Below are 26,781 nucleotides of genomic sequence, written 5' to 3'. Positions count from 1 at the left end.
AGGGAGCGGGGAGGGAACGAGAGAGGGAGCGGGGAGGGAACGAGAGAGGGAGCGGGGAGGGAACGAGAGAGGGAGCGGGGAGGGAACGAGAGAGGGAGCGGGGAGGGAACGAGAGAGGGAGCGGGGAGGGAACGAGAGAGGGAGCGGGGAGGGAACGAGAGAGGGAGCGGGGAGGGAACGAGAGAGGGAGCGGGGAGGGAACGAGAGAGGGAGCGGGGAGGGAACGAGAGAGGGAGCGGGGAGGGAACGAGAGAGGGAGCGGGGAGGGAACGAGAGAGGGAGCGGGGAGGGAACGAGAGAGGGAGCGGGGAGGGAACGAGAGAGGGAGCGGGGAGGGAACGAGAGAGGGAGCGGGGAGGGAACGAGAGAGGGAGCGGGGAGGGAACGAGAGAGGGAGCGGGGAGGGAACGAGAGAGGGAGCGGGGAGGGAACGAGAGAGGGAGCGGGGAGGGAACGAGAGAGGGAGCGGGGAGGGAACGAGAGAGGGAGCGGGGAGGGAACGAGAGAGGGAGCGGGGAGGGAACGAGAGAGGGAGCGGGGAGGGAACGAGAGAGGGAGCGGGGAGGGAACGAGAGAGGGAGCGGGGAGGGAACGAGAGAGGGAGCGGGGAGGGAACGAGAGGGAGCGGGGAGGGAACGAGAGAGGGAGCGGGGAGGGAACGAGAGAGGGAGCGGGGAGGGAACGAGAGAGGGAGCGGGGAGGGAGCGAGAGAGGGAGCGGGGAGGGAGCGGGGAGGGAGCGAGAGAGGGAGCGGGGAGGGAGCGAGAGTGGGAGCGGGGAGGGAGCGAGAGTGGGAGGGAGGGAGCGAGAGAGGGAGGGAGGGAGGGAACGAGGGAACGAGAGAGAGAGGGAACGAGAGAGAGAGGGAACGAGAGAGAGAGGGAACGAGAGAGAGAGGGAACGAGAGAGAGAGGGAACGAGAGAGAGAGGGAACGAGAGAGAGAGGGAACGAGAGAGAGAGGGAACGAGAGAGAGAGGGAACGAGGGAGGGAACGAGAGAGAGAGGGAACGAGGGAGGGAACGAGAGAGAGAGAGGGAACGAGGGAGGGAACGAGAGAGAGGGAACGAGGGAGGGAACGAGAGAGAGAGGGAGGGAACGAGAGAGAGAGGGAGGGAACGAGAGAGAGAGAGGGAACGAGAGAGAGAGGGAGGGAGCGGGGAGGGAACGAGAGAGAGAGGGAGGGAGCGGGGAGGGAACGAGAGAGCGAGGGAACGAGAGAGAGAGAGAGGGAGGGAGCGGGGAGGGAACGAGAGAGCGAGGGAACGAGAGAGGGAGGGAGCGGGGAGGGAACGAGAGAGCGAGGGAGGGAGCGGGGAGGGAACGAGAGAGCGAGGGAGGGAGCGGGGAGGGAACGAGAGAGAGAGGGAACGAGGGAGGGAACGAGAGAGAGAGGGAACGAGAGAGAGAGGGAACGAGAGAGAGAGGGAACGAGAGAGAGAGGGAACGAGAGAGGGAGGGAACGAGAGAGGGAGGGAACGAGAGAGAGAGGGAACGAGGGAGGGAACGAGAGAGAGAGGGAACGAGGGAGGGAACGAGAGAGAGAGGGAACGAGAGAGAGAGAGGGAACGAGAGAGAGAGGGAGGGAGCGGGGAGGGAACGAGAGAGGGAGGGAACGAGAGAGGGAGGGAACGAGAGAGGGAGGGAACGAGGGAGGGAGGGAACGAGGGAGGGAGGGAACGAGGGAGGGAGGGAACGAGGGAGGGAGGGAACGAGGGAGGGAGGGAACGAGGGAGGGAGGGAACGAGGGAGGGAGGGAACGAGGGAGGGAGGGAACGAGGGAGGGAGGGAACGAGGGAGGGAGGGAACGAGGGAGGGAGGGAACGAGGGAGGGAGGGAACGTGAGAGGGAGGGAACGTGAGAGGGAGGGAACGTGAGAGGGAGGGAACGAGAGAGTGAGAGGGAGGGAGGGAATGAGAGAGGGAGGGAGGGAATGAGAGAGGGAGACAGTGAGAGGGAGGGAGGAAATGAGAAAGAGAGCTGAGGAGAGAGAGAGAGAGGGAATGAAAGAGAGGGTGGGTGGGAGGGAGGGAACGAGAGAGAAAGCCGGGGGAGGGAAGGTGGGGGGGAGGGAAGAGAGGGGGAATGAGAGAGCCGGCACGAGAGAGAGAGAGAGGGAGGGAGGGCACGAGAGAGAGGGAGGGAGGGCACGAGAGAGAGAGAGAGAGAGGGAGGGAGGGCACGAGAGAGAGAGAGAGAGAGAGAGGGAGGGAGGGCACGAGAGAGAGAGAGAGAGAGAGAGGGAGGGAGGGCACGAGAGAGAGAGAGGGAGGGAGGGCACGAGAGAGAGAGAGGGAGGGAGGGCACGAGAGAGAGAGGGAGGGAGGGCACGAGAGAGAGAGGGAGGGAGGGCACGAGAGAGAGAGGGAGGGAGGGCACGAGAGAGAGGGAGGGCGAGAGAGAGGGAGGGAGGGCGAGAGAGAGGGAGGGAGGGAGGGCGAGAGAGAGGGAGGGAGGGAGGGCGAGAGAGAGAGAGGGAGGGAGGGCACGAGAGAGAGAGGGAGGGAGGGCACGAGAGAGGGAGGGAGGGCACGAGAGAGAGAGGGGGAGGGAGGGCACGAGAGAGAGAGGGGGAGGGAGGGCACGAGAGAGGGAGGGAGGGAGGGCACGAGAGAGGGAGGGAGGGCACGAGAGAGGGAGGGAGGGCACGAGAGAGGGAGGGAGGGCACGAGAGAGGGAGGGAGGGCACGAGAGAGGGAGGGAGGGCACGAGAGAGGGAGGGAGGGCACGAGAGAGGGAGGGAGGGCACGAGAGAGGGAGGGAGGGCACGAGAGAGGGAGGGAGGGCACGAGAGAGGGAGGGAGGGCACGAGAGAGGGAGGGAGGGCACGAGAGAGGGAGGGAGGGCACGAGAGAGGGAGGGAGGGCACGAGAGAGAGAGGGAGGGAGGGCACGAGAGAGGGAGGGAGGGCACGAGAGAGAGAGGGAGGGAGGGCACGAGAGAGAGAGGGAGGGCACGAGAGAGAGAGGGAGGGCACGAGAGAGGGAGGGAGGGCACGAGAGAGGGAGGGAGGGCACGAGAGAGGGAGGGAGGGCACGAGAGAGGGAGGGAGGGCACGAGAGAGGGAGGGAGGGAGGGCACGAGAGAGGGAGGGAGGGCACGAGAGAGGGAGGGAGGGAGGGCACGAGAGAGGGAGGGAGGGAGGGCACGAGAGAGGGAGGGAGGGAGGGCACGAGAGAGGGAGGGAGGGAGGGCACGAGAGAGGGAGGGAGGGAGGGCACGAGAGAGGGAGGGAGGGAGGGCACGAGAGAGGGAGGGAGGGAGGGCACGAGAGAGGGAGGGAGGGAGGGCACGAGAGAGGGAGGGAGGGCACGAGAGAGGGAGGGAGGGCACGAGAGAGGGAGGGAGGGCACGAGAGAGGGGGAGGGAGGGCACGAGAGAGGGGGAGGGAGGGCACGAGAGAGGGGGAGGGAGGGCACGAGAGAGAGAGAGGGAGGGAGGGCACGAGAGAGAGAGAGGGCGGGAGGGCACGAGAGAGGGCGGGAGGGCACGAGAGAGGGCGGGAGGGCACGAGAGAGGGCGGGAGGGCACGAGAGAGGGCGGGAGGGCACGAGAGAGGGCGGGAGGGCACGAGAGAGGGCGGGAGGGCACGAGAGAGAGAGAGGGTGGGAGGGAGGGAGGGCGAGAGAGGGTGGGAGGGAGGGAGGGCGAGAGAGAGGGAGGGAGGGAGGGCACGAGAGGGAGGGAGGGCACGAGAGAGGGAGGGAGGGCACGAGAGAGAGAGGGAGGGCACGAGAGAGAGAGGGAGGGCACGAGAGAGAGAGGGAGGGCACGAGAGAGAGAGGGAGGGCACGAGAGAGGGAGGGAGGGCACGAGAGAGAGAGAGAGAGAGAGGGAGGGCACGAGAGAGAGAGGGGGAGAGGGAGGGCACGAGAGAGAGAGAGAGGGGGAGAGGGAGGGCACGAGAGAGAGAGAGAGGGAGGGAGGGCACGAGAGAGAGAGGGAGGGAGGGCACGAGAGAGAGAGGGAGGGAGGGCACGAGAGAGAGAGAGAGGGAGGGAGGGCACGAGAGAGAGAGGGAGGGAGGGCACGAGAGAGAGAGGGAGGGCACGAGAGAGGGAGGGAGGGCACGAGAGAGGGAGGGAGGGCACGAGAGAGGGAGGGAGGGCACGAGAGAGGGAGGGAGGGCACGAGAGAGGGAGGGAGGGCACGAGAGAGGGAGGGAGGGCACGAGAGAGGGAGGGAGGGCACGAGAGAGGGAGGGAGGGCACGAGAGAGGGAGGGAGGGCACGAGAGAGGGAGGGAGGGCACGAGAGAGGGAGGGAGGGCACGAGAGAGGGAGGGAGGGCACGAGAGAGGGAGGGAGGGCACGAGAGAGAGAGAGAGAGAGGGAGGGCACGAGAGAGAGAGGGGGAGGGAGGGCACGAGAGAGAGAGAGGGAGGGAGGGCACGAGAGAGAGAGGGAGGGAGGGCACGAGAGAGAGAGGGAGGGCACGAGAGAGAGAGGGAGGGCACGAGAGAGAGAGGGAGGGCACGAGAGAGAGAGGGAGGGCACGAGAGAGGGAGGGAGGGCACGAGAGAGAGAGAGAGGGAGGGCACGAGAGAGAGAGGGGGAGAGGGAGGGCACGAGAGAGAGAGGGGGAGAGGGAGGGCACGAGAGAGAGAGAGAGGGGGAGAGGGAGGGCACGAGAGAGAGGGAGGGAGGGCACGAGAGAGAGGGAGGGAGGGCACGAGAGAGGGAGGGAGGGCACGAGAGAGGGAGGGAGGGCACGAGAGAGGGAGGGAGGGCACGAGAGAGGGAGGGAGGGCACGAGAGAGGGAGGGAGGGCACGAGGGAGGGAGGGCACGAGAGAGGGAGGGAGGGCACGAGAGAGGGAGGGAGGGCACGAGAGAGGGAGGGAGGGCACGAGAGAGGGAGGGAGGGCACGAGAGAGAGAGGGAGGGCACGAGAGAGAGAGAGAGAGAGAGAGGGAGGGCACGAGAGAGAGAGGAGGAGAGAGGGGAGGGCACGAGAGAGGGAGGGAGGGCACGAGAGAGGGAGGGAGGGCACGAGAGAGGGAGGGAGGGCACGAGAGAGGGAGGGAGGGCACGAGAGAGGGAGGGAGGGCACGAGAGAGGGAGGGAGGGCACGAGAGAGGGAGGGAGGGCACGAGAGAGGGAGGGAGGGCACGAGAGAGGGAGGGAGGGCACGAGAGAGGGAGGGAGGGCACGAGAGAGGGAGGGAGGGCACGAGAGAGGGAGGGAGGGCACGAGAGAGGGAGGGAGGGCACGAGAGAGGGAGGGAGGGCACGAGAGAGGGAGGAGGGCACGAGAGAGGGAGGGAACGAGGGAGGGAGGGAACGAGGGAGGGAGGGAACGAGGGAGGGAGGGAACGAGGGAGGGAGGGAACGAGGGAGGGAGGGAACGAGGGAGGGAGGGAACGAGGGAGGGAGGGAACGAGGGAGGGAGGGAACGAGGGAGGGAGGGAACGTGAGAGGGAGGGAACGTGAGAGGGAGGGAACGTGAGAGGGAGGGAACGAGAGAGTGAGAGGGAGGGAGGGAATGAGAGAGGGAGGGAGGGAATGAGAGAGGGAGACAGTGAGAGGGAGGGAGGAAATGAGAAAGAGAGCTGAGGAGAGAGAGAGAGAGGGAATGAAAGAGAGGGTGGGTGGGAGGGAGGGAACGAGAGAGAAAGCCGGGGGAGGGAAGGTGGGGGGGAGGGAAGAGAGGGGGAATGAGAGAGCCGGCACGAGAGAGAGAGAGAGGGAGGGAGGGCACGAGAGAGAGGGAGGGAGGGCACGAGAGAGAGAGAGAGAGAGGGAGGGAGGGCACGAGAGAGAGAGAGAGAGAGAGAGAGGGAGGGAGGGCACGAGAGAGAGAGAGAGAGAGAGAGGGAGGGAGGGCACGAGAGAGAGAGAGGGAGGGAGGGCACGAGAGAGAGAGAGGGAGGGAGGGCACGAGAGAGAGAGGGAGGGAGGGCACGAGAGAGAGAGGGAGGGAGGGCACGAGAGAGAGAGAGAGGGAGGGAGGGCACGAGAGAGAGAGGGAGGGAGGGCACGAGAGAGAGAGGGAGGGCACGAGAGAGGGAGGGAGGGCACGAGAGAGGGAGGGAGGGCACGAGAGAGGGAGGGAGGGCACGAGAGAGGGAGGGAGGGCACGAGAGAGGGAGGGAGGGCACGAGAGAGGGAGGGAGGGCACGAGAGAGGGAGGGAGGGCACGAGAGAGGGAGGGAGGGCACGAGAGAGGGAGGGAGGGCACGAGAGAGGGAGGGAGGGCACGAGAGAGGGAGGGAGGGCACGAGAGAGGGAGGGAGGGCACGAGAGAGGGAGGGAGGGCACGAGAGAGAGAGAGAGAGAGGGAGGGCACGAGAGAGAGAGGGGGAGGGAGGGCACGAGAGAGAGAGAGGGAGGGAGGGCACGAGAGAGAGAGGGAGGGAGGGCACGAGAGAGAGAGGGAGGGCACGAGAGAGAGAGGGAGGGCACGAGAGAGAGAGGGAGGGCACGAGAGAGAGAGGGAGGGCACGAGAGAGGGAGGGAGGGCACGAGAGAGAGAGAGAGGGAGGGCACGAGAGAGAGAGGGGGAGAGGGAGGGCACGAGAGAGAGAGGGGGAGAGGGAGGGCACGAGAGAGAGAGAGAGGGGGAGAGGGAGGGCACGAGAGAGAGGGAGGGAGGGCACGAGAGAGAGGGAGGGAGGGCACGAGAGAGGGAGGGAGGGCACGAGAGAGGGAGGGAGGGCACGAGAGAGGGAGGGAGGGCACGAGAGAGGGAGGGAGGGCACGAGAGAGGGAGGGAGGGCACGAGAGAGGGAGGGAGGGCACGAGAGAGGGAGGGAGGGCACGAGAGAGGGAGGGAGGGCACGAGAGAGGGAGGGAGGGCACGAGAGAGGGAGGGAGGGCACGAGAGAGAGAGGGAGGGCACGAGAGAGAGAGAGAGAGAGAGAGGGAGGGCACGAGAGAGAGAGAGAGGGAGGGCACGAGAGAGGGAGGGAGGGCACGAGAGAGGGAGGGAGGGCACGAGAGAGGGAGGGAGGGCACGAGAGAGGGAGGGAGGGCACGAGAGAGGGAGGGAGGGCACGAGAGAGGGAGGGAGGGCACGAGAGAGGGAGGGAGGGCACGAGAGAGGGAGGGAGGGCACGAGAGAGGGAGGGAGGGCACGAGAGAGGGAGGGAGGGCACGAGAGAGGGAGGGAGGGCACGAGAGAGGGAGGGAGGGCACGAGAGAGGGAGGGAGGGCACGAGAGAGGGAGGGAGGGCACGAGAGAGGGAGGGAGGGCACGAGAGAGGGAGGGAGGGCACGAGAGAGGGAGGGAGGGCACGAGAGAGGGAGGGAGGGCACGAGAGAGGGAGGGAGGGCACGAGAGAGGGAGGGAGGGCACGAGAGAGGGAGGGAGGGCACGAGAGAGGGAGGGAGGGCACGAGAGAGGGAGGGAGGGCACGAGAGAGGGAGGGAGGGCACGAGAGAGGGAGGGAGGGCACGAGAGAGGGAGGGAGGGCACGAGAGAGGGAGGGAGGGCACGAGAGAGGGAGGGAGGGCACGAGAGAGAGAGAGGGAGGGAGGGCACGAGAGAGAGAGGGAGGGAGGGCACGAGAGAGAGAGGGAGGGAGGGCACGAGAGAGAGAGGGAGGGAGGGCACGAGAGAGAGAGGGAGGGCACGAGAGAGAGAGGGAGGGCACGAGAGAGAGAGGGAGGGCACGAGAGAGGGAGGGAGGGCACGAGAGAGAGAGAGAGAGAGAGGGAGGGCACGAGAGAGAGAGGGGGAGAGGGAGGGCACGAGAGAGAGAGGGGGAGAGGGAGGGCACGAGAGAGAGAGAGAGGGGGAGAGGGAGGGCACGAGAGAGAGGGAGGGAGGGCACGAGAGAGAGGGAGGGAGGGCACGAGAGAGGGAGGGAGGGCACGAGAGAGGGAGGGAGGGCACGAGAGAGGGAGGGAGGGCACGAGAGAGGGAGGGAGGGCACGAGAGAGGGAGGGAGGGCACGAGAGAGGGAGGGAGGGCACGAGAGAGGGAGGGAGGGCACGAGAGAGGGAGGGAGGGCACGAGAGAGGAGGGAGGGCACGAGAGAGGGAGGGAGGGCACGAGAGAGGGAGGGAGGGCACGAGAGAGGGAGGGAGGGCACGAGAGAGGGAGGGAGGGCACGAGAGAGGGAGGGAGGGCACGAGAGAGGGAGGGAGGGCACGAGAGAGGGAGGGAGGGCACGAGAGAGGGAGGGAGGGCACGAGAGAGGGAGGGAGGGCACGAGAGAGGGAGGGAGGGCACGAGAGAGGGAGGGAGGGCACGAGAGAGGGAGGGAGGGCACGAGAGAGGGAGGGAGGGCACGAGAGAGGGAGGGAGGGCACGAGGGAGGGAGGGAGGGCACGAGGGAGGGAGGGAGGGCACGAGAGAGGGAGGGAGGGAGGGCACGAGAGAGGGAGGGAGGGAGGGCACGAGAGAGGGAGGGAGGGAGGGCACGAGAGAGGGAGGGAGGGAGGGCACGAGAGAGGGAGGGAGGGAGGGCACGAGAGAGAGAGGGAGGGAGGGCACGAGAGAGGGAGGGAGGGCACGAGAGAGAGAGGGAGGGCACGAGAGAGAGAGGGAGGGCACGAGAGAGAGAGGGAGGGCACGAGAGAGAGAGGGAGGGCACGAGAGAGGGAGGGAGGGCACGAGAGAGGAGGGAGGGCACGAGAGAGGGAGGGAGGGCACGAGAGAGGGAGGGAGGGCACGAGAGAGGGAGGGAGGGCACGAGAGAGGGAGGGAGGGCACGAGAGAGGGAGGGAGGGCACGAGAGAGGGAGGGAGGGCACGAGAGAGGGAGGGAGGGCACGAGAGAGGGAGGGAGGGCACGAGAGAGGGAGGGAGGGCACGAGAGAGGGAGGGAGGGCACGAGAGAGGGAGGGAGGGCACGAGAGAGGGAGGGAGGGCACGAGAGAGGGAGGGAGGGCACGAGAGAGGGAGGGAGGGCACGAGAGAGGGAGGGAGGGCACGAGAGAGGGAGGGAGGGCACGAGAGAGGGAGGGAGGGCACGAGAGAGGGAGGGAGGGCACGAGAGAGGGAGGGAGGGAGGGAGGGGGTGGGAGGGCACGAGAGGGAGGGAGGGCACGAGAGGGAGGGATGGAGGGCACGAGAGAGAGGGATGGAGGGCACGAGAGAGGGAGGGGGAGGGAGAGAGAGGGAGGGGGAGGGAGGGCACGAGAGGGAGGGGGAGGGAGGGCACGAGAGAGAGAGGGAGGGAGGGCACGAGAGAGAGAGGGAGGGAGGGCACGAGAGAGAGGGGGAGGGAGGGCACGAGAGAGAGGGGGAGGGAGGGCACGAGAGAGAGGGGGAGGGAGGGCACGAGAGAGAGGGGGAGGGAGGGCACGAGAGAGAGGGGGAGGGAGGGCACGAGAGAGAGGGGGAGGGAGGGCACGAGAGAGAGGGGGAGGGAGGGCACGAGAGAGAGGGGGAGGGAGGGCACGAGAGAGAGGGGGAGGGAGGGCACGAGAGAGAGGGGGAGGGAGGGCACGAGAGAGAGGGGGAGGGAGGGCACGAGAGAGAGGGGGAGGGAGGGCACGAGAGAGAGAGGGAGGGAGGGCACGAGAGAGAGAGGGAGGGAGGGCACGAGAGAGGGAGGGAGGGCACGAGAGAGGGAGGGAGGGCACGAGAGAGGGAGGGAGGGCACGAGAGAGGGAGGGAGGGCACGAGAGAGGGAGGGAGGGCACGAGAGAGGGAGGGAGGGCACGAGAGAGAGAGAGGGTGGGAGGGAGGGAGGGAGAGAGGGTGGGAGGGAGGGAGGGTGGGAGGGAGGGAGGGAGAGAGGGAGGGAGGGCACGAGAGAGGGAGGGCACGAGAGAGAGAGAGAGAGGGAGGGAGGGCACGAGAGAGGGAGGGAGGGCACGAGAGAGGGAGGGAGGGCACGAGAGAGGGAGGGAGGGCACGAGAGAGGGAGGGAGGGCACGAGAGAGGGAGGGAGGGCACGAGAGAGGGAGGGAGGGCACGAGAGAGGGAGGGAGGGCACGAGAGAGGGAGGGAGGGCACGAGAGAGGGAGGGAGGGCACGAGAGAGGGAGGGAGGGCACGAGAGAGAGGGATGGAGGGCACGGGAGAGAGGGATGGAGGGCACGGGAGAGGGGGAGGGAGGGCACGGGAGAGGGGGAGGGAGGGCACGGGAGAGGGGGAGGGAGGGCACGGGAGAGGGGGAGGGAGGGCACGGGAGAGAGGGAGGGAGGGCACGGGAGAGAGGGAGGGAGGGCACGGGAGAGAGGGAGGGAGGGCACGGGAGAGAGGGAGGGAGGGCACGGGAGAGAGGGAGGGAGGGCACGGGAGAGAGGGAGGGAGGGCACGGGAGAGAGGGAGGGAGGGCACGGGAGAGAGGGAGGGAGGGCACGGGAGGGAGGGCACGGGAGAGAGGGAGGGAGGGAGGGCACGGGAGAGAGGGAGGGAGGGCACGGGAGAGAGGGAGGGAGGGCACGGGAGGGAGGGCACGGGAGAGAGGGAGGGAGGGAGGGCGAGGGAGGGAGGGCACGGGAGGGAGGGAGGGCACGGGAGAGAGGGAGGGAGGGCACGGGAGAGAGGGAGGGAGGGAACGAGAGAGTGGGGAGGGAACGAGAGAGTGGGGAGGGAACGAGAGAGTGAGGGAGGGAACGAGAGAGTGAGGGAGGGAACGAGAGAGTGAGGGAGGGAACGAGAGAGTGAGGGAGGGAACGAGAGAGTGAGGGAGAGCACGGGTGGGGGGAACGAACGAGAGAGGGAGAGCGGGGGGGGGGGGGGGGGGGGAACGAACGAGAGAGGGAGAGCGGGGGGGGGGGAACGAACGAGAGAGGGAGAGCGGGGGGGGGGAACGAACGAGAGAGGGTGAGCGGGGGGGGGAACGAACGAGAGAGGGAGAGCGGGGGGGGAGAACGAACGAGAGAGGGAGAGCGGGGGGGGGGGAACGAACGAGAGAGGGAGAGCGGGGGGGGAGAACGAACGAGAGAGGGAGAGCGGGGGGGGGGGGAACGAACGAGAGAGGGAGAGCGGGGGGGGGAACGAACGAGAGAGGGAGAGCGGGGGGGGAACGAACGAGAGAGGGAGGGAGGGATTGAGACAGAGAGCCGTGGAGAGAGGGTGGGAATGAGACAGGGAGCCGGGGAGAGAGGGAGGGAATGAGAGAGAGCCAGGAAGGGAGGGAATGAGCGAGAGTGGGAGGGAATGAGAGAGAACCGGGGAGAGAGAGGGAGGGAGGGAGGAAGGAAATGAGAGAGACAGCCGCGGTGAGAGGGAGGGAATGAGAGTGGGAGGGAATAAGAGAGAGCCGGAACAGGAGAGAGGTGGGAGAGAGAGAGCCAGGAAGGGAGGGAATGAGAGAGAGAGAGCGAGCCAGGAAGGGAGGAAATGAGAGAGAGCGCCAGGAAGGGAGGGAGAGAATAGAGATCTGGGGAAAGTGAGAGATAGCCGGGGCAGGGGGGAGGGAGTGAGAGAGCCGGGGAAAGAGGGAGGGAATGAGAGAGCCAGGAAGCGAGGGAATAAGTGAGCCGAGGAAGGGAATGAGAGGGGAGGAGCGATGGAGGAAGGGAATGAGAGCGTCAGGGGAGGAGGGAGGGAGTGAGTGAGTGAGTGAGTGAGAGAGAGCCGGGATGGGAGGGAGGGGGGAAGTGAGAGAGAGCCAGGGCGGGAGGGAGGGCAGAGTGAGAGCCGGGGCGGGAGGGAGGGGGGAGTGGGAAGGAGAGAGGAGTGAGAGAGCAAGGTGCTGGAGGGAGGGGAAGGGTGCTTACCATTGCGGCGGCGGGGGGCGGGTGCTAGTGTGCCGGTGGGAGGGGTGGGGTGAAGCGAAGCGAGAGGGGAGGTCGGGGAGAGAGTTAATCCCTCCTTGTTTATGTGTAAATGGAAAATACATAGAGAAATACTGTATACTTACAGATAGAACACAACGTACATAACTCGCAAATGCTGTCGGCTTGAACTGGGACATCACAAGTGATTCATTTTGCATGTGTCACCAACCCTTCTGATCTATTTTATATATAGTCATATTTTATATATGTAAGATTTACAGCAAGTGTGACCTTCAAGGGCTGGTCAGCTGAAACAGCAGCACTTAGCAGCAGAATAATTGTGTATTGCGCGATATAACATTCCTGTTATTATAAAATAGTACATAATCTAACTTAGCTTGAGCAATACCACTTGGAGCATTTCTCACAATGGTTCTCTAATACTCCTGTATTGTCACCCTTGGCGTCTCCCAGGGATCCATTCTTAGACCCCCCTCTTCCTAATCTATATGCTGCCCCTTTGTGACATAATCTGCAGACATGGGGTCAGCTTCCACAGGTATGCCAATGGTAACCGGCTCCACCTCTCTCAACTCTTCCAACCCCTCTATGCTGTCAAGACTGTTTGTCCAACATCCAGTCTTAAATGAGTCTTAACTTCCTCTAGCTAAACAGGTGGAAGACCCAAGGCCATTGTCTTTGACCCTTGCCACTTACCATGGATTTTATCCCCCTCTCGCCACTGTTTGGCTGAGTGTTCACACTTCCAGTGGCCTGACTTTCTGACCACATATCCTCTCCATCACAAAGAGCATTATTTCCATCTCTGTAACGTGACCTGCCTCTGCCTCTGTCTCTCCCTCAGCCCATCTGTCACTGAAACCCTCATTCATGCCTTTATCACTTCCAGTCTCAATTACTTCAGTGTTCTCTTTGCGCACTTCCTATCCTTCCCATGAAAAAATTACAGTTTGTTCAAAACTCTGCTGTCGATATCCTATCTAGTACCAAACCCTACTTGCCCATTATCACAGTTATTGCTGAACTACATTGCCTTCTAATCCTGCAGTACTTCACTTATAATTCTTGTCTTAGACTTTAAATACTTTGTGGCCTTGCAGTTCCATATCTCTCTAAGCTTGCTCCGAACTCTCCATTTCTCTGACTTTAGCCTCTAATGCATCATTTCCATCCCTCTTGCCCATCATTGGCAGCTGTGCTTTCAGCCACTGTCTGGAATTCCTCCCTAAATCCCCTCACTTCTCTACTGCCCTATCCTCCTTAAAATCCACCTCTTTGGGTGAGTTTTTGGTTACCCCTCTTAATCTCCTTTGGCTCAGCGTCAGTTTTTCTCACAGCTCTGAAACACCTTGTGATGTTTTTCTATGCTCAAGAATATAAATGCAAGCTGTTGTTGAGATCTGCTAATATATATTAAAAGGTAGTAATTTCAAGCATACTTGTTGGTGTTTCTATTTAAAATAGATATATTGGTAGTTACGTCCCACATTATTACATACATGATGAGATTAACGTTAGCATCTGACTATCACTTGTTCATGGACTATTGAATAAATTTGGTTCTTATCTAAAAGTATGCAAAATACAAGTTGCATGCCCATTGTATCATTTCATATGTTTTAAAATTAATTTTAAATGTGATTTGAACTTATTCTATGTAGTTAAAGCTAAAATCATTGATTCATAAATATTGTCCTGTAAGTTCGAACTGTTTTAGTAAGAAAACATTACACTCTGGGAAACAGCAGTGGAAATTGTATGATATCACAGCCGAATTATATTAAGCAGCTCTGAACTACTTTCTTTGGCTACAGAAACTAAGAAAATGTTCAGTTTAAATTGTGTGTTTTAAGTAGATATGTAGAGGCCTGCCATGGCAAATACTTTATTCAACTGATCAATGAAAATAATTCATTATGCATCTTTTATTTTTACATTCACCTGGGGAAATGCCGGGGGTCGATTATAAACAGTTTAATAATTATGATGTCATAATTCCAGTGACATCACAAACTAGCTTCAACTGACGACTTGTACAAAAATACACCTTTACGTTGATTTTCTTTTCATTTGAAATTCTACAAGCAAATTATTCTTCAGCTGCACTTCTGAAAGTACAGATGGCCATGACATATTTCTGGTTTTTTCTATTACCAGTGATGGGTTCTACATGTTTGTTTTCCAGTTCATGCATGGCACTAGGTTGGGTTCTGGTTCCTGTCTAAATTCAGTAGGTATGTGATGTATATTCAGTTGACAACATGGTTTCATAATTTAAGTTTAGCATTGCTTTCATAATGCAACTGAGCAGAGATTTCTAACTGTTTCTAAACAGGAATACAACTCATCATGTAGTAAATCCATACTTTTTTAACAAGCCATTAGTTTACAGCTGTAAACAGAAAGTAGTCTTACTTCAATCCACAAAGTTTATGTTTCTGTTTACTAGTGAATAGGATGCCTAGCCTTGTGCAGAATGAGAGTAATGGAAGGGGCAGCCCTACCAAAAGGAAACGACTTTCCCTTAAGTTCTTTCAGAAAAAAGAAGCCAAACGAGCATTGGATTTTACTGAGAAGCAAGAAAATGAACAACATTTTTCAGAACCAAAAAGGCTGGATAAGTATGTTGCATGATTTATCAGTCTAATAAGATTCTGTAAGGTTGAGTTTATGATGATCACAATGTTGTGCTAATATGTGTTTTTTAGTAAGGTACTGGAAAATTGATATACACTGAACATTGGACATGAGACTGCATCATAAATATGCTTTCTGGCTTGTGCATTGTTACATGCAGGGTGCCTTTTTATTTTTTAAAAAAGTGTTCCTTCTCTATTGTCAGAGGAAGTATAGTTAGCATTTTGATACTGTTGGTACTCGGGCTTGTTGGAAGTCAATGTCATTGACAGCTCAGTCTGTGAATTTGGGTCCCTACAAAACTAAACTGAATGGAGAATATTAGGAAGGAGGGGAGATTGAGGGGGGGGGAAACCTAGATTAGCAGAGAAGTAAATAGAGTCAAGTCTGCATAATGTTATACCCTATTGGACTGGACAAAATAATAACATTATACGTAACGATAAGGGAACTTTCCTTATAAGCATTCTAGCCGACTGTTTTGAAGCTTTGCTAGATGATGACATTGCTTCCTGATCCTCCGACTCCAGCAGCCTGTCTCAAGATGCTCTCTGACATTCAATATTACATGCAATGCTCACCTGGTGACTTGTTTACTCAAATGTTGGCTAGTCTGGCAAAAATTGAAGAAGCAATCACTTGTGATTCAATTTTGAAGATAAAACATTCTGAAATAACTTTTTTTTAAAAATCCTTATTACAGTGAAATTAAATTTAAATATTCACATAAAATTATCTAATCTCCACCATGCAAGTTGTTAGTGCTTCAAATACATTATCACATTTTTTGATCTTTTGTTAATCAGGACCTCAAATTTACATAACATTAGACGAATTATAGCATCATATGGACAAAACAGTATACAAACTGAAATGTGTACAAAATATACTAAGCCCAGCTGGGACAGCCGCCAGTATAACTTTACGTGTGATATAACAATAGGCAATTTAACGTTAAATCTGGGGGCCGGGGGAGCAGCAATGAATGCAGGGGAGGAACAAATCAGGAAAATCGGTGCCTCTGATGGAACACTACTCATCCAGTACTAAGTTGCCTGGCTGGATTGCCTCCGGGACCAGAAAGATTACCTAAAGGACCTTCTACTGGCAGTAGCTGAGCTGTTCCCAACTGTGTTTGGAAACCTGAAATAGTGTGTTCGAGCAGGAAGGGAAAGGTTAACAAATCCACATATTTGTGGCCTATCCAGCTGATACTGTGTCTTCACATGGTTGCCTTATAAATAAGCAAAGAGAGAAAGTATTTTAGACAAAATGTACACTGGCTTACATTTTCCTTCCCCATCAATTTTCTATAATATTTTTCTGACAAAAATAGATATGGATAAGAAAGTTTTGCAAACTTTTTTTTGTTTGAATATCTCTGCTGTATTTTCTTTCCAGAATTCTGATACCCACAGGTGAAAATGTAATATTACTTGCTAAATCCTGTAGAGTTCTCTTGATATGTTCAATTACATATAATCAAACAATTAAAGAATAAATATAGGCAATAATTTCAATATAAATACAGTATTCCTCTTTCTCCTTCTCCCTCCCACTTCCATATGCTAAGTTACATAATTTATTTCCCACAATGTAGGAGATTTATTTATATTTTAATATTTTTTCCTTCCATGTCAAGAAATCTCACAAATTAGCTTCTGGGTGGGTGCATGGTGGGCAATAGGCTTCAATTTCTTTACCTGACTTGCAGTGGTCCACCCACACAGGACATCTTGAGTTCTGTTTCTCATTACTTTGTCAATTTATGCACAATCGTGCATACCTTCTAATACTTCCTCTCTATTGCACCTTGTACCTAGTTGACATGCCAGTGTCCCTTTTTTGTTCAGAATAATTTATTTTACAAGTGATTTAAAATATTTTTGATTTAAAATATGCACAACTTTACGTTCAGTGATTGTACGGTCTTTTGAACCTTTTTGTTCAGAGTTATTGTACTGATAATATGGCTTCCCCCCATATTCCTAAAATAGATGTGACAAGGTTGTTTCTGGAGCCACATTGCTATCTTCTGCAGTTGGATATGAAAAAAGGGAGGAGCTTCTACCTTTTGTGGGCCTGAACAACCTGGGAAATACATGTTACCTCAATAGTGTACTTCAGGTAAAGTAGACTGATCTTGGACGTGGTGTCAATTCCTTGAATTGTCTTTGCTAGTACATGTAATCAAATTATATTACTCTCTAATTTTCTGATTTTGTAACGTGAATTTGGGAGCATCTATTCTGAAATAGACTGATCAATTGGTACTTTTCTTATTTGGATACATAATCTATTTTTTTAAGTCACCTGATCATTTAAATTGGATAGGCTAGCCTCAAACAGGGAGTATCATTGCCTCTAAAATCGTATCAGACATTCTAACACATTAACGAAATTACGCGTGGACATATAACTCTGCTTAAATGTAAGATCTTCCATTTATCCCGATTATATTTTTTTAAGCATATGAACAGTGATGGACAGGAAAAGGCCCTCTGATCCATCCAGTCTGTCTCAATTCAGTTTGCATTCATGTACAATGTGTAGAGCTGTCCAGATTTTGTCTCTTGTGTTAGGCATTTAAATCCACTGGTCCCATTGTGAGTTATGTGGTGCCATTTCCTCCACTATAAATTTTGCTTCTATCTACATTGTACCACTCAATTACTTTTCCTGCACTTAAATTTTTTTTGAAGTACTACTGTGGTTATTTTACAGCTCTAGAAGAAGTCCTCTTATCTTCATTAATGCAGTGCCTATGTATGCATTTATAAACTGGTATGCCATCCTCAAGAACATGTGCTTTTTTGATTTTTAAAACCCAGCATTGTTGAAATCCTGGTCAGTATTTGACACTAAAGTGGATATGGGTTAGCTTAAAATAGTCAGAATTGGTTCTGAAACAGTACCTGGGTAACTGAAGTGAATGGCCTTTATCATTCCTAAATTCTTAGATTGACTGGGTCATGCATCTCATTGCTTTTTGTGGGATCCATAAGTCACTGTACTTCATAGTAATTCATTCTTCTGAACTGTTTTGAGACACTTCTGAGAAATGTAATAAGGTGGTAGCGGTGCTTCTGTTATCTCTTTTGCCGGACTAAGTGTGTGGACAAGCAGAGAAACAAAGAACCGCAATTCAGCCAGAAAGAAGACCTGCATGAGGGACTCACGAGACACACTCGGTTTGGGTAACTACGTGCATTTTAGAAGCTACGAATCTTCATTACCATTTAGCAAACACTTGGATTACTTTTAAACAGGCTTTGATTTTTAAAACATTAACGGTAGATGTCTTGTAGCTGTGCTTGCATTTTCAATTTTCCCCTTGTCCATGCACCTACCACCAAAAAAAAGTGATAGATTTTCTCCACTGGTCGGTGAGATGGTAACAAGAGGGCACAAATTTAAAATAATCAAAAAAGGAATTAAGGGGGAGGTTAGAAAAAAATCATTACAGAGAAGGTTGTTAGAATTTGCCACAGACTGTTATTGAAGCAGAGTTGATAAATTTATTTTAAAAGGGAATTAGATAGTTGGTTCAAAGAATAATATTCAAGGGTATGGGAATTAGACTAGGTGGCCAGTGTTGAAAGACTTCAGCCAAATAGCCTGTTTCTGTGCTCTAATATTGTATGATTCTATTTAACAGTTGATGTTCAGCAAATTTATGCTGAAAAAGTGGTCCCTGTATAAATTCAAGCTATGATCAAATTTTGTTAAAATAACATTGAATTTTTTTAATGACTAGGTGTTGTATTATTGCCCTGGATTTAAGACTGGGATGAAATACATGTATAACATAATCTCCGAGAAACAAGAGACATTGAAGAGTGAGGAGGACCCCAAAAAAGACCAGGTAATCAGGAATGAAAATACATTTACAAATTCTTAGGCTTAGAATATTATGCATATTCCCTGACTATTAGGATAATTTAATTTGCTGCTACTTCTATACCGACATGTATAATAAATGGATTTCTTTCCCTGTATTTTATGCTCAAAACAATGATTTATGGGTTCCATTGGCACGGACAGCCTTCTGGTATTTCACTCAAATGGCTGTTCTTCATGTGTCATCTTGCTATTTGAGCATGGAAGGCATTACAGCAGAGCTGAACTCTTCTTCATCATGCAATTTTCAGCAAGTCACTGGATCGTGGTCAAGAGGAGAAAACTTGGTTGATTTTTTTCTCTTTTTTTTCTCTCTAACTGAAAGACTGGAGAAGCTGGGGTTGTTCTCCTTAGAGCAGAGAAGGTTGAGAGGAGATTTGGTAGAAGTGTTCAAAATCATGACTGGTTTAGATAAAGTAAATAAAGAGAAGCTGTTTCCATTGGCGGAAGGGTCGAGAATCAGAGGACACGGATTTAAGGTGATTGGCAAAAGAACCAAAGGTGACGGGAGGAAAAACTTCTTTACGCAGCGAGTAGTTATGATCTGGAATGCATTGCCTGAAAGGGTGGGGGATGCAGATTCAATCATGGCTTTCAAAAAAGAATCGGATACATAATTGAAGGGAAAAAATTTGCAGGGCTACGGGGAAAGAGCGGAGGAATGGGACTAACTGGCATGCTCTTACAAAGAGCCGGCACAGGCTCGATGGGCTGAATGGGCTCCTTCTGTGTTGTAACCATTCTATGATTCTCTAACTGAGGAGCACTGAGGCCATTTGTAGAACTCCGGCAGATTTCAGCCAACAGCACAAATAGGATTGAACTGCGTACCTTTCTGACCTGTGTGGCATAGCACCATATCACATTGTTTGGATCTTTACCTGCTGAGCAGTAGGAGCAACTACACAAATAGAGGCTTTCAACAAAGTAACGCTCTTAAGAGACTATTACGGACACATAACTGAGATGGTAAAAAGGTGATACTGACTTTACTTATTCAAAATAACGTGAGCAAGTTTTTTTTAAAAAAGGGAAATTACCAGTGTAGAACAGCAGTTAATCCTGATCAAATATATCCTGACAGTTGCTGGATTTGACAGCTTGTAGCCAACTAAAATTTCAAGTGCAGTACTGATCTGTTAATGCTTCTGTACTATAGGATGCATTAAATGGTCAAGAGGAATTGCCAATCTGTTTAGAGCTGATCTGCAACTTGCACAGCTTGATTGTATCGATGGAACAGATACTAGCCAGCTATCTTCTGAATGCAGAGACTTGCACAGAGGGGGAACTTGCTACTCAGCCTAAGAGACTGATGGGTACACTGAAGTAAGTTTTTAAATGCATATTTGAAATTTTTGATACACTTCCTGGAAGAGGGGGAGAAATAAAGATTTAGTGGCAGAATCCAGATATTAAGTTTTGCTGTTAGTGAATCCTGATTAAGGCACTTTTGAACAACACAAATATATTGAATGATTAGCTGTGAACTGGAAATTCAGACTCTGGATACCCCTCCACAATAATTATCAAGCATTTGTCTGCCATTAACTATCCTAACACCAATATCCTAGCCAGGGCAACTGGACATCATAGAGCATTTATTCACACCATAGAGATTTTCTTAAATCCACATTACCACATGTAGCTAACTACGAGCCACTATTATGATAGAAAGTCCTTAAAGAGATAATTTTTAGCTGAAAAATTCGAGGTAGTTTTCTGCTTTTCTTTCCCCCCCTTATGCCACTTCTCTTGAAAGTGATGGCTCTTAATGTAATATAGCTCCATGGGCAGTGGCAGCCATTTATTACTTGCTAAAGTGCCCATTCTTTATCTGTGAACCTAAACAGTGTCAAACTGTCCTGTTATCCTACGAGTGCACTTAAAGCAAAGGATTCTCTTATCAATCACAAATAGGAACCCTATTTCTCATGGACAAAAACATATATCCCTCTTCTTATAACTAACTGCTTTTTTTCCCCCACTGTAATTCTTTGCTTTTCTTCTTCTGCATTATTCTGTCGGATTCTTGCTCATTATTTATTTCCCTCTAAGCCTCCTCTCATCTGACTCCTCACTATCCATCTTTTACCTTTTTTAAGGTGTAGTGCACGTAGGAAAATGTGAGAGGTTATCTGAGAAATGCTACAATATGGGTAGTTGAGCTAGAGAATGGGGCTGCAGCCAGGAGGATGCAAGGATTTGGGGTGAAGGGTGGCTCCACCTGAGAGTGATCTGGGGAATGGGGTGTGAGAGCGCGGTAATATGGGAATAGTCGTTAGGATTGCTAGATGAGGAAGCATGTGAGCAGGCAAGCAGACCAAGAAAAACTCAGGGCAGGTGAGTTGGAAAGAACCATTGTTCCCTCCACCTCCACCCCAAAGTCCTTACCAAGCTGTTTTTTTCTTCAGTCGATTCCGGACCAAGTGGCTGTATAACACTTTTCTTTGGTCAAGTTGTGTAGGGGTGGGGGGAAAGTCAACTAAGAATTCTGAGCCCAGAAAAACACAATCAGCAAGACTGAATCTTCAAAGGCGCCTGCCCAGCCCCAAACCAACAAGCTGGCATAAGAGAGAAGATTTTCAAAAAAACAACGATGGTGCATAAAGAAAAACACCAAACCTTCTACTTGGCCAACTCTCAAAAGCTTTGAGTATTTTTAATGTTTAAATTGTAATTTTTAAAAATATGGGGATGATAATTAGGAATAATGCTTTTTTAAAACACGCTTATTTTAGGACCTTATCTTTTATTCCTTTACTGAAGACCATAATCTTTCTAGAAACACTGACGTTGGCTCGATGTAATGCTTTATCCCTCTGTAATGCTATTAATTTGGATCACATGACTGACATTACAATAAGGGTCCATTGTACTCAAGTAGCTAGGCCATATGACTGAGATTTTAATTGTACTTGCAATGTATTAACACCAACACAAGTGATAAAGAATTGTGTTTCAGTACAAATAAAGTGAAATGACATTTGAATGGAATAATATGTTAACTGTCCACTTGTATTTTAGAGAGCTGAATCCAATGTATGATGGATATCTACAGCATGATGCACAGGAAGTGTTGCAGTGTATTTTGGGATACATCCTGGAAGCTTGCCAGTTGTTAAAGAAAAGTGCATCTGCTGAAGAAAATGTTATAGACCTTGAAACAACTGTAGAGAACAAAATGAACGGGCTTACAGAGACTTTTTGCACCAATAATCTGATAGTTGGAAATGACACTGTCCAAAGTGACCGTGAAATGCCTGACCTGGAGAAAGAGGAAATGCTAAAGAAAAAGAAAAATGGGAAAAGAAAAAGTGATACACAAGCTGGCAATGCCATGAAAAAATCTAAATTGCCTAAGGATTTGAAAAAAATAGAAGAGAAACGGCAAACAAGAGGGAAGAGAAAACCTTCTGGAGACACTATTGAACAAGAGCCAGATATCGATGTTAAGAGTGTATCTGAAAATGGTACTGCACGCTCAATTGCCCAGAAGAAAACACGACTTGGGTTAAGATGGCTGAAACCTACAGTGAACCAGCCAAGTATTCTTACAAAATTCTGTAGTCTTGGGAAACTAACATCAAATTTGGGTACGAAGGGACCAAGAAAAGATAATGAAGCAAATGAAAATCAGCCAAGCTGTACAGAAGCTGAAAATGTGGACAGTTCAACAGAGAACTGCTGTTCTGCATCAGGCTGTAACACCCAATGTGCTATAGAATCTACCAATGAGAAAAATGGAGATTTGTGTGCAGTTGAAGACAAGAGCACAAGGAAAACAGGTTAGTGAACCTAAAAGTTCCAGTATTAGGTTATGGTAGCTAACGTTAGAAGAACGATTAAGGAGAGGAGATAATCTACATTTTCTTTTGAGTTCAAGCTGATGCTGCAAAGCAGGATTCATTCACCTCAACTAAAATTTTGCAATTCCAGCACATAACAGGCAAACACCATTTCCAATTAAATATTCTTAGTGTTGAGCAATCATATTCACAATGGTTCTGTCTAGTTGTAATACCTGTGGAGCTAGAAAAGGGTGAGTAAGAAAAAGCCTGGGGAAGAGAAAGAAAGGGAAAGCTAAGAAATAAGAGTGATGAACTAAATTGTTAAAAATTAACAAAGGGAATCAATAAGGCAAACGTTGAGAGGTATTATCTGAAAACCACAATGAGAAACAGAAGACATGATTTGGGCTAAAAATGCCATGAGTTGAACTTGGGGAATTATCTTTTACGTAAATGAATTGACTTCTGTATATTGCTATATAGTACAGTAAATACTGATTTTTGTTTAAAGTAGTGATGTGAAGTTGGAAAAAGATGAAAAATTGCCATATTGGCTTTTTCTTGTTGCATCATGTTCTAACGCAAATTGCCTCTCTAAAATATATCTGAAATATGACTGGTGACGGCAACACTGCTTTGAGTCTGTAATGAGTCTTCCATAGAAGATCTAAGCCATTTATTCCCTGTTTTCACAACTCAAACTGTCCGGCAGACTACATACTTTTACTCATAGAAACAACTCAATTACTTTTCCCTGTAATGACATGAACAAATCACAGTACTGCCACATTGTTAGAACAGTAAAGGAAAAAAAAATAATAATTCTTGGGACACCACAGATAATTCATATAATTGAGTTTGCTGTTGCTCCATAGTTTGCTAATGAATATATTCATTGGTTGGCAGTCCTATTCCTGTTTTTTGACACCTAAAGCATGTCAGATTGACTTGGTTACATCTGTGATGCCACTAGATTAGTATTCTAACTTTGGACTGCCTAATAGCTAGCTCCAAAGATCATTTCTATTTAACCAATTAATATGTGTAAAAAAAAATGTTGCTCCTACTTGCAATATGGATGGTGACAGGTAGAAGGAAGGGGGAATGAGTGTTTTGTTACAGAGGCGTGGTAAAAGACGACTGCAGAAGTAAGTCTAAAAATCTCTCAATTAAAATGGTTTGTGTTTATTTTTGTCGTTTAGGATTACTACAGTAATAAAGTTACTCCTGAACTTGAGTAGCCTTTTTACTTTAATATTAGTGTTTGGTTAGCTGAAAATTTATATGACCCTTCATGCCAGGAACATAATTTCTCCGACCTGTTGTCAGCTGGAGGATTATTAATTATTTCTCCACCTTTATTATTAGCAATAGAAACATAGCCTGTCATTCCCCAAACATCTGCACTAATCACTTACCAATTTTGTGAAAGTTATTTTATCTTTGTTCCCTAATGGGGACTTCCATTTCCTTCACTCTAGAATTGTTCAGGGACCTTAAAGAGGGGGACAGTGCGATCTAGAGATTCCATTCATTACACCGAGGACTGAAACTTCAGCCTAGTCTTGGGAGCTGATTCAGAGGCACCTGATCTGGCTGGGTATGCAGCACTACCTACCTGACAAAGTTCTTTTCTTTCTGGTGTTAAGGCCACTCCTGATTGGCTCTGAGGCATACATGAAATACTCAAGATTTGGAGCCTTATTTAAAAGAAAACTAGTTGATCTCTTGTGTTGCTTACAGAACAAGTTGAAGTCTCCTTGTCTTCCCTTCGGATTGTCTTTCTTGCTCACTAACTTCATTCGCTATTTCTGTTTCTTTGACTCTCAGATTTTTTTGTTTCTCTTTTTACCTGTTTCCCACTTTGCTCAACTCCATTCTTTCTAAGCCCTTCTATGTTGTGAGTGCTGTTGACTGCTGATGTGTGGGTCTCCCAGATTTAATTTCACTCTTTATAATGCTGATCTTTATAAAGCTGACACCAGTGTACAAAAACAATTTCTATGGGTCTTGGCGTCTGTTGCTGGAACTGACTCCGAACTGCATTAGCACGTGTGACGTCAAATTGAAATAAAATTGAAGAAGCTCTCCATTTTTCTAAATCGACCTCCAACAGCAAAGCAGAGACTAAGAACAAGGTAAATGCAGTAGAGTCCTTTTGGCTTCACTCTCCTGTGACCCATACATGTTAAAAGTGCTATACGTCTCTTATTCTCCCATCTCACAGAGACCCAAGGCTCCAATCCTCTGATAACTGCAGAAATGGTTGCGACTCCCTAGGTATGAAATTGCAGCTCTTCTGTCATTGTAATCCTGAAATTCCCTTTGGAAGAGTTTGACCACCACAGAATCACCAGTCAAATTATAGAGCAGGAGATCACTTCCATCACTATCCTGGGGAGCATTTCCCATTCTCACCTGGTTGGCCTGTTTTTGTAGGAAGGTTGGGAGATTAGTGTGAGAGGCTGTGGAAAAACCTGATCATTCTCTCATTGAACTGCTCCAAGAAAACCTGAAATGCAGTTTATAGGTAAGCAGCAGTTGGCATCGCACCTGTCTGCTGGAATATGTGCTTGAAAAAAACTGAGTCTCATGACCTAGGAAGGGGTTCAAAAGAGGGAATGCTTGGGGACAGCAGGCAGATGTAATCTGAGTGGGTCTGGGAGTTGCAACTGCGATTAGGGGAGCCCACAGGTCAAGACAGCCAGTGTCTTAGTGAATTGATACTAAATTGTGCATCAGTTTGGTTGCTAATCACACGTTTAGCAGCAATCAATCAGAAGAGGGTACTCGCAAACCAGTCGGAGCTCAGATTTATGTTGGTTACGTAGTCTGTTCAGCAGAATCACAGTGCCAAAAACAGGCTGAGAATTATATATACTTTATCATGGAGTTAAATGGCTGGATTCCAACTGGTACAGTAGTGATACTCATGATATGGACCACCTTTCCCTTACCTATCTCCACTATAGACAAGATGCACCATGTGTTTCTGCACTTCTGTTCACCAGTGTAACTTTAGCTGGGATATGTATATGGAGATAATGTGACAGAGATTAGGATTGTGGCCCTCAACAAAAAGTGAGCAACCCTAATATTTAATGTTCTTGTTATACTTAGATCACCATGAAATGAAATCTGAAGCTGTAATTAGTTCTATTGTTTGCACCAGTTTTTCCTCTCCTTAAGTTGCTGATTTCTGCTGGGTTATAGTTGTGACTTGTACTTGACTTAAAGAGGAAGTATTCTACTTAATTATCCTATAATTGTAGATTTTTTTTTAAGTGAGATTTGTATCTGTCAATCTTTGTATAGTTTAGGAATGCTGGCTAATGTTCTGTACAGCGCTCCTGAGTGCTTCCTACCATTCATTGTCCCTATTCATGATACTTTAGTAAGGGAAGTTATGCAAAAATTATCTGCTCGCATGCTACCTTCAGCCATCAGATCCAAAGCATAAAATAAGGAAACTTTGGACACCCTAGTAAATGTGCAGGTATCCCCTTTCTGTAAGATGTAGAATATTGGGGCACTTTCAACAAATTGTACTACTTCAATTTCAATGGTCTTGGCTGCTCTCACTGTCTACTTTCTGTAACTTGTGGTTTTAACAGTTCTGCTTTTGTTTGTTTAGAGTTGTCTGGCTTTGAACTGATGGATGGAATGTTCCAAGGACAGTTAGTTTTGAGAACGCGATGTTTGGAATGTGAGTGCTACTCTGAGAGAAGAGAAAATTTCCAGGATATCAGCGTACCTGTTCAAGAAAACGACCCGAAGGAAGGAGATGGCTCTGAGAGTAAGTAATGAAATAGGTTTCTTTATTGGCATAGTAACAAGTGAGAAATGATTCCATTTGGGGTCAGTAAAAGCAATGCAGGATTTTACAGTGGAGCAGTGTGATTCTAATTTTGCACTTGGGTGAGGGTGTGAGGGAAGGCTCGGGGAAGTGGTGAAGGAGAATCCTTCCTCTGCCTCCCACAGGAAGTTTTTTAAAAAATGGCTTCACAGTGAATTTGCACAGTGCTCTGGTGAGACCACACCCGAGTACTGTATCCAGTTCTAGTTGCCGAGACAAGAGGGAGACAGTCAAGCTCTAGAGGCAGTGCAGAGAAGAGCCATGAGGCTGATCCATGAGGGAAGGCTGGAGTGACTTGATATTTTCTTGTCCCTTTTCTTCCAGTATCTCCAGAACCAAAGATGGAGATAAAAACACTAAAGTGGGCAATATCTCAGTTCGCCTCAGTGGAGCGAATAGTTGGTGAAGACAAATATTTCTGTGAAAACTGTCACCATTACACAGAAGCTGAACGCAGCCTGTTGTTTGATAAGATGCCAGAAGTTGTGACTATCCACTTGAAATGCTTTGCAGTGTGTAGCTCAGAGTAAGTATGAAAATTAATGGGATTGGAACTGCAAAAAACTGAAGGTGATGTAGAATAGTAAATTTACTGCAGAAACAAAATTTCATGTCAAAGCTTAACCTTAAAATAAGGTGGTGTAAAATTCAATGTGCCAGTAGTAACTAGCATAGTTCATACTAAGAGTCAGGTTTAATTGTGCTTTTTGGGACAATAGGGAGTGATTTTACTTAGCTGGTCTAGACAGAGTGTATATGTACTAAAACCTATTAGTCTGATCTTCAACATTACACCAGTTGACTACCATGGACCCTGATTTCCTTTTTAAAATCCATCTGCCTTTCCTTCCCCCATGCCGTAAACATTTACCACCTTAGTTTCTACCTTTCTACACTGAAAAGCTGAGGGAGAATAACTCGCGTACCTTAGTTTTTTTAAGAGTATGACTGACTGAAGT

General features: G+C 51.1%; 1 protein-coding gene across 2 annotated transcripts in view; it reads left to right on the top strand.

Annotated features, from left to right (window-relative positions):
* The window catches only part of usp1 (ubiquitin specific peptidase 1), a 31,602-nt gene that overhangs the window by 1,460 nt on the left and 3,361 nt on the right, over positions 1 to 26,781 (top strand). For both annotated transcript variants that reach the window (XM_067990420.1, XM_067990419.1), the window contains exons 2-8: positions 14,088 to 14,259; positions 16,273 to 16,402; positions 18,033 to 18,140; positions 19,335 to 19,504; positions 21,203 to 21,963; positions 25,601 to 25,762; positions 26,147 to 26,348. In XM_067990420.1, coding sequence (XP_067846521.1) covers positions 14,096 to 14,259; positions 16,273 to 16,402; positions 18,033 to 18,140; positions 19,335 to 19,504; positions 21,203 to 21,963; positions 25,601 to 25,762; positions 26,147 to 26,348 — 1,697 coding nt within the window. In that variant the 5' untranslated portion in view covers positions 14,088 to 14,095. The remainder of the gene's footprint in view (positions 1 to 14,087; positions 14,260 to 16,272; positions 16,403 to 18,032; positions 18,141 to 19,334; positions 19,505 to 21,202; positions 21,964 to 25,600; positions 25,763 to 26,146; positions 26,349 to 26,781) is intronic.

The sequence above is a fragment of the Heptranchias perlo genome, chromosome 9 (genome assembly GCF_035084215.1).
Source record: "Heptranchias perlo isolate sHepPer1 chromosome 9, sHepPer1.hap1, whole genome shotgun sequence".
Taxonomy (NCBI): domain Eukaryota; kingdom Metazoa; phylum Chordata; class Chondrichthyes; order Hexanchiformes; family Hexanchidae; genus Heptranchias; species Heptranchias perlo.
The sequence above is the reverse complement of the archived record's forward strand: the minus strand, read 5'-3'. Positions and strand labels throughout refer to the sequence as shown.